General features: G+C 47.5%; 1 protein-coding gene across 1 annotated transcript in view; it reads right to left on the reverse strand.

Annotated features, from left to right (window-relative positions):
• Positions 1-13410, reverse strand: part of pio (zona pellucida domain-containing protein piopio) — a 148719-nt gene that overhangs the window by 100137 nt on the left and 35172 nt on the right. Inside the window, exon 2 of the mRNA XM_050177384.2 lies at positions 11481-11522. Coding sequence (XP_050033341.1) covers positions 11481-11513 — 33 coding nt within the window. The 5' untranslated portion in view covers positions 11514-11522. The remainder of the gene's footprint in view (positions 1-11480; positions 11523-13410) is intronic.

Consider the following 13410-nt stretch of genomic DNA (forward strand, 5'->3'; position numbering starts at 1 on the left):
AGGGACAGATATTGGGCCGTGACGCGGAACCCTCGCCCGCAGCTGCGCCAACCACCTCCAATCGGGACGATCTCTGCATCTGCGTGCGCATCGATACCACGCCGCAACCCTGCATCGCGAGGAGGCACGAGTCGTGACCGCTGTTGCTTGTTATCTCTGTGCTCGCCTTCGGGCCGACTCCTTGCGGGCAGGATATGCGACCGTTTGTAGCCGCAGCCTCAGACTAGCCGCTCACCGCATTGCACAAGATGAGCGGATTACTGCCGGTCGAAATCGAGTTATTACTCGCGCTGCCCCGCCTCCGGCGGTAGTGCGAGTCGCCCTTTAAGCCAGGCCGCGCGGAAGCTGCATGCGAGGCTCGTCTCGGCGCTTCCTGTCACGCAGTGCAGCGCCCGAACAGGTTCGCTGGCCTCGGATGGGTGTCGCCGGTTCTTTGAGCGCGGCCGACGCTTTCACTGGTCTGCGCCGCCTGCAGCGATGTCTGCACGGCTCGCATGCGGTGGTGCTTCGCACGCGAGAGCTAACGGCGATCGGTTTCGTGAGAGCGGGCTTTGGCACGTCATTGTGCAATCTGTAGAGGTGATGTCTTGTAAGCCTCCCAGTCGTCACAACACTTTCGACAACGTGGCTTGTTGACGGCTTTGCCCATGGCGAACGGATGTCTGAATACATCAATGAAGACGTCTTCGGATACTCCTCCAATGCTCGGTTTAGGCCACGGTCGCGGGATATGTGTACTTACACGTCAGGCGCAATACTTCGCAGCATCCAATCGACCAAGGGGCTTGATTTCTTAACAGTGAAAGTGGGGGACGAGCAAATTTTAAAAGCGCCTTCAGCCTGTATATACTTGCGAACTCAACGTAACGGTTTTATTCGCGTAGGTTATGCAAAGGCGCGCACGAAAAGAGCAAGCTCTCTTCGCTTGATAGGGCGTGGGCCGCGTCTTCTCGCACTTCTTGGCTAAACCACACTGGTACTGCGCTTCTTCTATCGAGCACCATGAAGTACTAACAGTAAGCGCGCTTAAAGTGGTCAACATATGCTTCTGTAGCAGTGCTTACAATTATTAGAACAGACCAGAAACGCCCGGAAATTGCCAGGTACGCAACATCGAAAGACCGACTAACGCTAACAAATTCTTGCGCAAAACGAAGGGCCATACCGTGATGAAGCAGAATGCAGTAACCAGGACACGCGCGCAATATTTGAAAATATGTAACGCTGAGTGGGTGGGCCAAACGCCACACCAGTCCAAGTGCAAAGCGACCACGCCTTCACAAACGCTTCCGTTTGCTGTATCGACGTCACTCTAAAAATGCCAGCAGAAACTCGCGTCTCGTTCATCATTCAAATCACGCAGCACTAACTCGAGTCATGTGTGAAAATGGAATGAGGGGGAGAGCGACGAAGTGAAACAGGCAGAAAATCCGCTTGAGTCAGCTCGGTGCCCGTTCCTGCGCAGGAGGCCTTACTATTCCACCACAGGGCGTCTCCCGCTGTTTCTCTCCAGACGCGGACGTGACGTCACAAGAGAGGATATACCGGGCGGGTCCCGTTTAGAACCCCGTAGTAGTTCCGCGGCGATGACGAGGGGTGCATCTGTGAGTGTCTGTCTTTCACGCGGCGCTCGGTTGAACGATCGGAAGATGGTGATGGAGTGCGCCTATGTGCCACGGGTGGCGGCGACCGCCGTTTGCCGTGTCACAGCTCCGCACGGGGGAGCTTCCGTCGCGAGCGACAACCACCCCCGCCTCTGTGCGAGACGCCACTCTCGTTCGCTGCCTGCCGTTCGGTCGTGTCATTCACCGTAAACGTCGTTTGGCACGCGCGCACCTGGGGGAACCATGGAAATTCCCGGTATACGCACACGGCAACATTATATCTGTGCCTCGATCGGCAAGGATATAATTATCGGATATAACGAAGTAATCAACGTTTCTCGCCGACATCAGTGTAGGGCATATATGATAGTAACGATCATTGAACATAATAAAAGTATCTTTGAGTAAAATCCGACTTCCGTTATAACGAGGTTCAACTGCAGTAAACGTCCAAGCTTGTCTGAGCTGCGCCAGCCTTTGACATGAGTGAAGTAAAAGTAATTTATAGTCTGTTAATGAGGTAAATTGGAAAGCCACTTATAACATGCCGTACAAGGCATCGACATGCTGAACCATTCACGTCTTATCTCGCGAGAACTAACTTTTTCAAGTATCATTTCCTGCACCATAGCCGACTGCAACAACTTGCATGTAGCACATATATTCAGCACTGATGTTATTGAACAATTAAGACATTAAGTGTGTTCTGTACTTTTTGTACGTTCCTATTATGTACTATGTAAATGTGCTAATACATGATGTGCTTCTTCAATGTTGTTGCGTATATGCAGTGCTGCTTGTTCAATAACGTTCTTGCTTATTTCGCGCTGTGTTTTAAACTTCCTTGTTGAATTGTCTTATTCTTCAATCTTATTGTACATTTACTTTTGTATTTATGTATCTTTTTCATTTTGTATGCTACCTATGCCCCTCCTACTTGGGCTCTTAATGAGGCTTGCAGTATATTCTAAAAAATAAAAACAAAAACAAATCCTAAAAGTAAGCTGTAGAATTTAGCAATCTTTATCAGATTGCTGGCAGCATTGATACAACGCAAAAGACAAAAACGCAGAAGGAAAACGTATAATATAGGCAAGTGCTGACATAGCACTTAATTGTTGCCAGATTTCTTGACAAATCCAGATTCATGCGTTTTAATAAATTTACCGCTGCATTCTTTTGATGCTTCTGGTTAAGGCTTGTATCATTGCAGTTTCTCTTGATTTCTATGTTAGCAACCGTCTTTCTTTTTACATATCTTCGGCAATACAACATATATCCTACTATATCTGCTTTGTGCATGACCAGTTTCTTGTCCTGGACGCAGATATGTGTGCGTTTCGGAGCGTGTTACTCACTTTCACTGTTTTACCATAGTCAGGAACATGAACGAACCGTCACATTAGATTGCTTTCTTTAATGTCAGGTAACAAATTACCTAATTAGTACAAAACATTATGTAGATCCGAAGCACTAGTTCGAATTCATGTGAAGCGAAGCATTAGTGAAGCGGTTTATTGAATTCTATACTGCTATAGACTAACGGGGATGCATTTAATTGTGCTCACTTTGAATTGAATTTGTTTACAGTAACGTTGTGGGAGATCAGGCAAAAATCTCATCAAGCTTTCCTCGTATTCAGTCTGCAGTCTCCGTAAATGTTCTTGTTTATCCATTACAAAGGTCGCACCTATCATGTCATGCAACGTTCAGGTTTACATTCCACACCATTCGCAAGATATATGCCGAGATTGAAACACCAAATCAGGCGGATTCACAGTCGGAGACGTCCACGCAGTGGAGTCACGAGGACGAAGGCGATGTACGATGGGGAGCAAACTATCAAGTTGAAAACGTCTCACGTGACAACCTCGACGGCAGCAGAACTCGCAGCGCTTCCTGTCGCACTACACTTTATTAATGACGAACGAGCACGCAAATGGTCGATATTCTGCGACTAGAAGCCGGCACTGCAGTGTTTACTGTCAGCCTTACGGTGCGGTTCGCATGGACAGCGGATATTTGAAATCACAAAGGCCATGCACCACCTGACTGAGGCAGGACATTAAATATTTTTTCAGCGGCTACCAAGTCACTGTGGTATCATCGGCAATGAACGTACCGATCAAGCTGCCCGTTCCGCTTATGTAGAAGACGACCTCCTATCGATCCCGCTGCCTAGAACAGATGTTGCAAGGATGCTACACCTAATTGCACTCCAATGCACTACATCAGAGTGGAATGAACCACATTTTATGCGCGCCCGTGTATACACGCTGTATACAACCTTGAGCCTTCGACTTCCACGAAGACTTCCCCGAAAAGACGCGACCCTTTTGTGTTGACTATTGCTGGGCATCTCGTTCACCAATGTCTACGCGTTCCGCGTAGCTGTATACGACAACGCAGCATGTGGCGATTGCGGCGACGTGGAAACAGTTCGGCATGTTCTTTGCCAGTGCCTGCAATACAGTGTGCAGAGACAATCGCTTTCTGTCGTGCTGAACCAGTTGGACGACCAGCCCGAAGAATGTTGAAACATCGACGCGACTTAACAGCGCAGCAGAAAGCCGTGCAAGCGTTCTTCAGATCGACCGGCTTGCCATTGGAACGCCTTTTCTATTACCTGTTCTACTTTTCTTTCCATTTTTCCCGCTCTCTTTTTGCCCTCTTTCCAAACCCTATATCCCCCACCCTAGTGCAGAGTAGCAAACCGGAAACTCGCCTCTCGTTAACCTCACCTACCTTTTCTCTCTCTCTCTTGAGGGAAACATGGCCGTAACGGTAGTATGCGCACAGGAGTAACGGCACATATATGTAGCTATATTTAGGGATTCTGTACTTGTTGTATCACAACGGCGCATACTAATTCTGGGGGATTGGTCGTAAATGAGCACTCAGTGGTGCATAACCAATCAATAAATAAAAGGAAATCAAATAGCACCAATAATCAACCGAATATGTACTGCAACTCTATTTTGACATCCGTGTATACAGAGACACCTATCAGCCAACTATAATACATTCTTCTGTTTTGAGTAGGAACTAACTTTTTCTTTTTTTTTTATTACCCACAACAGAGTTAGTGACTTGCACTTATTAGCACTACTTTGCCGATGAGCGTTCAGTGTTTATAAGAACACGTTTCCTGGTAGTTGCATTCGGCGGATGTATAGCCTGCGTGTATGTATATATATATATATATATATATATATATATATATATATATATATATATATATAATATATATATATATATATATATATGCCGAGATACCGAAAGGGTAGACAAAGAAAGCTTCGCTTCAAAAAAGGAAAAAAGACAAAAATATGTTTCAATTTCCTGAGGAACAGAACAACGCTTTTTATCATTATTCCTGGGTCCTATCAAACTCCCGTTCTCGATCACTGCTGATAGATCGTGCCGTTCAGTTGTGCCGTTCACTGATCACCTTATCATTCATATGGCTTGTACAAATCGTAATAAGGCAAAGCGAAGCACCGACCGAAATGCTACCTAGTTTAATTATGTCCCGTGTGGGAGCCGAAACGTCACTAAATTTCGGTACTGTGCTGGTAAGTACCTCGCTTCGCGTTTTCTTCATATGTACTTTTCCGGCCAGACAGGTTGCCTTCAAACATTAAATTCCACGCCTTGTTCAGGTGCAAATCCCAACGATTTGGATTCAAAGTGAAACTACACATTTGCTTCCTGTCTTATCCTCCTTCATGAAGTGCACTCACACGTCCTTTCGCGTTGACGGCGCATGCAGCGAACGCGATTTCCGTCAACGACGGAAATAATAGTTCCGACGGTATACGTTCTCTCCACTTGGTATTTACTGAACTCCCGTCTAAAGAACGACTTCTCGGAAGTCACGTTTGCAGAGTTCGCGGTCGCGCCTATACACTTCGCGGAAGAGTGGAAAGGCGCTTTTTTTTTCGGTAGGGCGGCTTCTCCATACACAAGCGGGATGCGTGGTCGAGGCGTGAATGCCGACGGATCCGCCGAATTAGACGGTCACGACCGAAAGGGGAGGAAGTGCGGCACCGCGACCTGTCGATGGCGACGCATCGGGATGTTCCCGCCGAGGCGGGGCACAGTCAAGCCTGGCGCGAGTTCAGAAAGAGAAGTCATCAACCAATGCGGGTGCAGCTTTGCAACAATGGCTGACAGGGCGTTGCGCTGCTGTACGAATGACGCTTGCTCCGCTCTTCGTCACGGTGCGGACGTTTTCAAAGGGCACCTCGAGAATTTGCTCTACGCAAGGCTTGTATGCATAAAGGGAAGTGCACAAGCTACGTTAACGTATACCCGACAACGTCGGGTAGAGGCGGCTTGTGTAGACGTGTCACGGTAACGCTGGCCGATCGGAGTCGATGATTCGTCTGTCAGCTCTCGGCTCACGCTGACTCTCGGCTCAAACCCGCATGCATTGAGTTTATATAAACGATGCGCTAGAGTGCTCAGATACGTTCGAGATGATGACACATAAATGTGGCAAGTTCAACTTTTTGTACCAGCAGTGGAGGTCGACGGAAGTTCCGTATTATGGGAAGATCAGAAATCGGTTGCACGCGCATGTTACAGCACCTCCCAAGTCGCGAACGGCGGCCACCTTCCAGAAGGCAGCCATGGAGCGTGCACCCAGGGGTGGAAAGGGAAATGACAGCAAGATGATCTAGTGTGGCTTAAACTCCAATAGCGGGTGCCTAAAATTTTAGCCGAGATAAAAATTAAGCGAGATTGTCCAAATCGTATAGTGCTTACAAGGAATCAACAGTGGCCAGCTTGAGTAACGTAGTTGTAAATCGACAGTGGGATGGAATCGAAGTCGAAGGCAGCAGAAAACTAGGATGAGATCACAGAATTCGCAGGTATAGGGTGTGGCTGACGCACGACCGGGGAGAATGAACGATCTCTGGAAGCTGTTGTGGACATAAATGGGCTAATAATTACGATAGTAATGACCAGTGAAATGTAAATGCCAGTTTTGCGTTTATACGAGTATTCGTTGTCAATAACCGAAAAAATTGCTGGAAAAGACGGGTCAATGCAAAGCTGACCCGCCGTAGGTCAGCTTTGCATTGCGGCCGCCGTGTTTGCTTAGTGGCTTTGGTGTGGCGCTGCTAAGCATGAGGTCGCGGGATCAAATCCCGGCCACGGCGGCCGCATCTCGATGGGTCACGGTTGGGTCATCTCGATGGGTCACGATGGGGGCGAAATGCCAGAACATCCGTGTACTTATATACATAAAACTTTAAAGATGCCCAGGTAGTGAAAATTAATACGGAGTCCCCGAGTACGGTGTGCCTCATAAGGAAATCGTGGTTTTAGCATATGAAACCCCATACTTTTTAATGTAAAGCTCCTGACAATTTTATGTGAAATGTACTTTATCCTGCAAACATTTTGTACTTTCCCGACATATTGCTTCAGTAAGGGGCTATCTGTAGCGTCGCACGTTAGTTAAGAGCTGGTGAATCTCGATCGCGTGTTGAAAGAGGATGTGTACTGTATACTCGGCCGCAAATTCGATTACAGTTATAGATACTGTGAGCTATTCCAGTCAGCTTAGCCTTTTGTGCCAGCACAGACAGTTTCTCTGTCGAATGCCTTGCTTGTTCGAAGTGTGGTCCTAAATTATCAGTTGATACATGTTCACCCGCTTTCTTATTTTTTTTTTTTTTTTTGCTTTTTGCACTTCTACACGAAAACACCTCACGCGTGCTTCTTTGTGCGCACAACCGTTAGGTGAGGAGGGACGCAGCCGTTCGCGCATTCTGTCGCGGCCCTTCCGAGGCGCGTGCCTTGTTTTCTGTTGCGGATGTTTCTGCCGGCCATTTCCGCGCGGTCGCAACCGGTGCGTGACGTCGTGCTTCCTCGAGATTATGCTGGCGGTGAAATTTATGCCCCCGACTTGGGCGCCCTCGTACTCCACTGCTTCTCGCTCCTTCTTTTGTTTTTGTGTTTCGGCGCTGTGGTTACGTGATGCGCTGTCGCCCTCCCGCCCCGCGGCCCCTCTTTCCGCAGCGCCCAGCTTCCTCCCAGCACTCCCCACTTTCCCTTCCACGCGCGCATTAAATCTCTAGTCTCGGAATATCTTGTCGCGTACTCGTCTCTCTGGCGTCGAACAATCTCGGAATTTTCGGCATTCGCGCCGGTAGCTGTGTGAGCGCGCCAAAGCAAATGTGTAGGAGTGAAGGGAAATGTGTTGGGAGGGTGTGAGGGACCGAGGATTCCCGGGAAGCTCTAACCTCGTGGAATGTGTGAATGTATGTAGCAGCCGGCTTCAACGCCCTGCCAGGCTTGAGAATGCAGCTTTCAGGAATGCCTTCGCGCCGTAGTGAAGGGTAGGGAAGAAGTGAGATGCAAGTAAAAAAAAAGTGTTCACAGTTTCAACGTTTTGCAGTCAGGCACGATATATTAGACGATCACCGTATCTGTTTCAGATACGCTTTACGCATCTATACTACAGCGCGCCTGTTTAGCTGTGCCAAATTTAAAAAATTCGAATGCCTACGTTCCTTAGGCGGCAAACGAAGGAAATTCAACATTCTACTCCCCGATATTTCTTTTTCCTCGTGATATGTTTGCGACGGCATATGGTTTGAGTGTGGTTGTAAATATATCAAAAGAACTTGAAGCTTCATGAATTGAAACTTTGAAAGTTTCTTTAATTTATGTAAATCAGTTATACGTTTCCAAGGAAAACATTTCTTAAACCCAACATAGTCGTTACAGAGCTGCAGCATGGTATTGAGGAAGAAAACACAGTTATCACAGTCAGTATTTCTATCGCTTAATTGCATAAAACAAAAGTAGACGAAATAGGTAAAGCAAGGAAATACAATGGCCGCGAGCATTTCAAGCTTTAGTTAAATATAACGAGTTATTTTTTCGCAAATAAAGGCCTTACCCAGATTCTATTGTGTCATCTTGTTTTCGTCCTCGGTGTTTAGCTACAAATAAATGCCAGTTTCAGAAGTTAAGCTCTGTGAATGCATGTGTAATGTAACACATTGTTAATAAATTCGAGCTTTAAGGTTTTCAAAAAACATCTGCAATGTTGTTAATGCCGTTTCGTTGTTACAAATTTTTTTAATGTATTTGAACCACGATTAGTAGTTACCTTAGGCAAGAAAATGAAACGCTAACGCGACCAACTATCGGCACTACGACAATCGTTGATTACGTTAACCTTAATTTCATCGTTGCTTGTAGACGCACTATAAGGTGCGCAGTACTGAACTAAGATTTAATTCGATTTCGCTTCGATTATGATATCACTTTCCCCGACACCGCCCATTGGCGGCCGACCAGTCGGGCTATCGAGGAGTTTTCCTTGACTGCTGTCAAGGAGGCACGCCAGATTTAGAGTGGAAATAGACAGCTCGGTGGAGTGTCAAGATTGCAGATTGAACGTCTCCGTCGCCGAACGGCGTACTTGTTTGTGCTCCACAACAAAAACAAATACATCTGAGCACGAGGTCGTGGGCTCGACTGCAGTTCGGCGCGGGCACTTTGTTGAGTAGGGGGAATAACAACAATAAAAAAAAAACGTTCTTGAAACAAGATTTCCGGACATGTCAGAGAACTGCTGATGGTTAAAGTTAACCCGCATCTGTGTCCCTCACGGCTCCTGCTTTGTTCCGGGAGGTCAGGTCCCGATCATCACCGATCCTCCTGTCCGCTGCAGAACATCAACCCGAGTCAGCACGCCCGTTATCTCCGACCTCGGCACAGAAACCGGACTCACGGCAACGTATCCACGTACCCGCCGGGTTGGTGGTACGCACCGCCCAACCTTGTGGCAGCGGCTGCCACCGGCGCCGGGTCGGCCGGAGAGAATAGCAACCGGCTGAGATGGTCGCCGGGGACTGACGAATACTTACCAAGTGCGCGCTATGCCGTCCTGTGCTGTCCTCGTGGTGATGTGTACGCATCTAAGCACCAGTTGCTGTGGATTAATTGCGCCCCGGACTCTGGCGAATTACAGGCATAATTCGGCGCTATGGATGTGCGAACAAGAAAGAAACGGAAAATGCCTGAAGATGCATATTAATACTTTAACTGCAGACATGGCGTTGCACGTGCTTGGAGATCCTTCGTCGAGATCAACACGTGGGTTCTAAATGCGTGAGCATTTCAGCGCCTACCCAACGAGAAATTTGACCTTTCATCACGCAAGACGAATGCAATGGCTCATACTCCCATAAACAATGGCTCATACCCCCGTTAACAAGCAAAATTACAATGGCTAATACCCACGTATATATTATAAGCAGATACTACAAGCGCTCAGCAAAGTGAAGCCAACAGCGCATACATTCATTGAAATCACTCACACATCACAGGGAAGAGCATACGTTTAAAACAAGCATCCCAACCATCGATAAAGGCTACGCCCCTCAGCAAATAAATTGGTGATTTTGCGACAGCTTCGTTGGACATCGAGGTTGATAAGGGCCGATAAGAGTTGATAAGGGTCAGAGCATGTTCGATAAGGTTGATAACGATCTCTGAGGGTTGATAAGGGTTTACGCTGGTCAAATCAACTTTCACAACATTGATAATGACACCGGACTGCGTGGCGATGAGCAAGTGGCACAATGCTTACGCATACTGAGACAACTCCCACAGAAGTTCCTGCGTGCATTTTTTCTTTTTTCTTTTTGCTCTCACATACGCCAACGTTATTTCCTTCTTCGCTGTCATCCTCCTTATATTATAATGATGAAATCGGGAATTCATACTGAGCTCGATTTAACCCTTGTTAACCTTAGTAATGTCCCTCACATATTCATGGAGGCTACTTAAATAGAGTAATTTACCGAGTATTCATCTTCGCTTGAAAGCAATAAAGTTACTTGTGTATTCCTAATCTTTCATACCAAGTCCACTGGTACATTGTTGTTGTGTTGTTGTTATAGGTGGCGTTAGTAGGAGAAGACGGACCCAAGAACGTGGTTGCTTGCAAGGCGGCCTTCGTCTCCCATTCGTCGGTCTATGAAACCGCCGAATGAGCACGGCGACTTGCCCAGCAGGTCTGCTTGGGTTCGTTACGAGGCGGAGCACGACACGGGTCTCCAAGGGCTGCGACAGTTCGACGGCGCTCTTTCTCGCGTGCGACGCCGAGCCGAGTCTTCGGCGGCGGCCTGGGTGAACGCTCCGGGCTCGTCCACTGACGAAGCGCGGCCGAGCGTGGCGGCAGAACGACGTCGACGACGGCTCCGTGAAAGCAGCGGCGAACTCGCGCGGGCCATTTCCGTGCTTTGTCTTAACCAAGTGTGTCGCGCACAATGCGGAATTAAAAGGGATTCGCTGAACGTCGAGAACTGCGTGCGGCAACTTGAAAGCGCGCAGGAAACCTTTATGACGTGGAGTAGTATATCGAATGTTATAAAATACAAGTGTCACACAGCCCGTCGTTATCTTGAGGATGGAAGCAGATGTAATACTGAGCGATGAGTCGTTTGCAGCTAGAAGGAAAATTGATATATCGATGGCAAGAACACCCGACGAAAATATTTCAGGTTTACCAGGTAGGAGTCGGGGTGCGTCGGCGAGTACGGACGCCTAATTTCGTTTATTTTCCATCAAAGATGAAGTAGATTGTCCAAGACAAGCATTAAACAGTTCTGCGGTGGCAAGCACGTATAGCTGTAGATTTTCGACTGATATCCCTTTACCTTAATGAGTAGCAGAACGAAGTTTCATTCATTCATTCATTCATTCATTCATTCATTCATTCACATCCACGAGTTCAAGAGAGCGTTGCGCGGGTATATGTATGTAAAAAAAATTTTTGCACTGACCTTCGTGGGTCTTCTATCAGTACTAAGGAAGCGGTGAAATGGCAGGAAATGCACTCACCAATAATATTATCACAGGTAGCCTTGGCTGCATGTCGATGGACTGAAACGAAATGGAAAGAGGGCAAGGTTAGGAGACACGCAACACCTTCAGCAAGAGAGAGAGAGAAAGCCCGCCAGGGAGACAGCTCGTTTCAGTCCAGCACGCGGTCAGGCGGGACAAAAGCGAGCATACCGTACATGGCGAACCGTAACGGCGGCAAGATCCGGGCCATAAAGCTGACACCACTCGGGGGCCAGACGGCAAACGAGCAGAAACGGAACTACTGAGTGCGCGATAAAAGGTTGCGGAACGAGTTCTTCCTTTTCCGACTGCCAGGCTCGTTTGTTTTCTGTGCTCGGGGCCGTTGCCTCTGAACTGCTTTCTCCACGCATTTGTTGCTTTCTTCTGGATGTTACTACCTTGCTGCGGCAGATTTCTGCAGGCCAAACACTTGGGTAAAATGGCGTAAATATAACATAATCTTAGCTCTCTGCAATGCACTCAGAGTTTACTGCTTTCAACGTGTAAATGAAGAAACAAGAAACAAATTATCGAAACAAATCAATTCCTTTTTAGTTATGACCGCGGTAAACCTATATAGTACACATCCTCTTGACGCTGCTTATGTAATCTGACATTGGTATAGCCGTAGCGGAGACGCGGAATACGTAGCTAGGTCGCGCATCAGAAGCCATAAGTAGAATAGGCACAAGCTGCAGCGCCTAATGAACTGAAGCTCTGTGGGCTAAAAGCCGCAGCTCATAATTCAGAATACGTAAGAAAAAAAGCTTCAAGCGTCAACGCACTTCCTGGACCCTGTAGGAACGTGATGTGAAACAATGTCATAGTGACGACACGACGCGCTGTTCTTGCGCCATTGTCGCAAACTTGCCGACGCATACTTTCGTGTCCTTGTCCCGACTTCGTCTAGAGCTGTTCCGATGCTTGTTGAATAGTTTCGAATCGCGAATCGTGAAACTCGAGGTGACAGTTTCAAATCGTGGTAATTACGTGCGGCTGTTGCGCGACTTCATCTCGCATTTCAGCGCCGGCATGACAGCGGGACGAGCAGTTGCGCTTCAACTACGAGGCAAACGTGCTTCCCTTTTGTGCAGCAGTGCTACGTAACACGCGGCGCCGAGCGCATCCTTTCTGCCGCCGACCTGAGCCGTAATCCCGAACGCGTTGAGATGCCACATAGAGTCCCAAAGCGCGTGCTGCCATCAGGGTAGAATAGTGGAGAGGAAACAGGGAAAATCTTATTGGTTTATAAGTAAATGACTGCCATGCGATGCGATGCTAGCTAACACGTGTGAAGGAGTTGTAAGGTTATTGATCTCACCTACTATGCGTGTATGCGTGCCATACCACAGCGAAGCTGTTTATGGCTAGTGTACCGTGCATTTTTCGTCATCATCATCATCATCGTCATCATCATCAGCCTGGTTAAGCCCACTGCAGGGCAAAGGCCTCTCCCATACTTCTCCAACTACCCCGGTCATGCACTAATTGTGGCCATGTTGTCCCTGCAACCTTCTTAATCTCATCTGCCCACCTAAGTTTCTGCCGCCCTCTGCTACGCTTCCCTTCCCTTGGAATCCAGTCCGTAACTCTTAATGACCATCGTTTATCTTCCCTCTTCATTAAATGTCCTGCCCATGCCCATTTATTTTTCTTGATTTCAACTAAGATGTCATTAACTCGCGTTTGTTCCCTCACCCAATCTGCTCTTTTCTTATCCCTTAATGTTACACCTATCATTCTTCTTTCCATAGCTCGTTGCGTCGTCCTCAACTTAAGTAGAACCCTTTTCGTAAGCCTCCAGGTTTCTGCCCCGTACGTGATTACAGGTAAGACACAGCTGTTATATACTTTTCTCTTGAGGGATAATGGCATTTTTCGTGTCCGTCAACAAATCTGTGTGAGCCGAAACTATCATTATCATCAA

The sequence above is a fragment of the Dermacentor andersoni genome, chromosome 5, assembly GCF_023375885.2.
Source record: "Dermacentor andersoni chromosome 5, qqDerAnde1_hic_scaffold, whole genome shotgun sequence".
NCBI lineage: Eukaryota > Metazoa > Arthropoda > Arachnida > Ixodida > Ixodidae > Dermacentor > Dermacentor andersoni.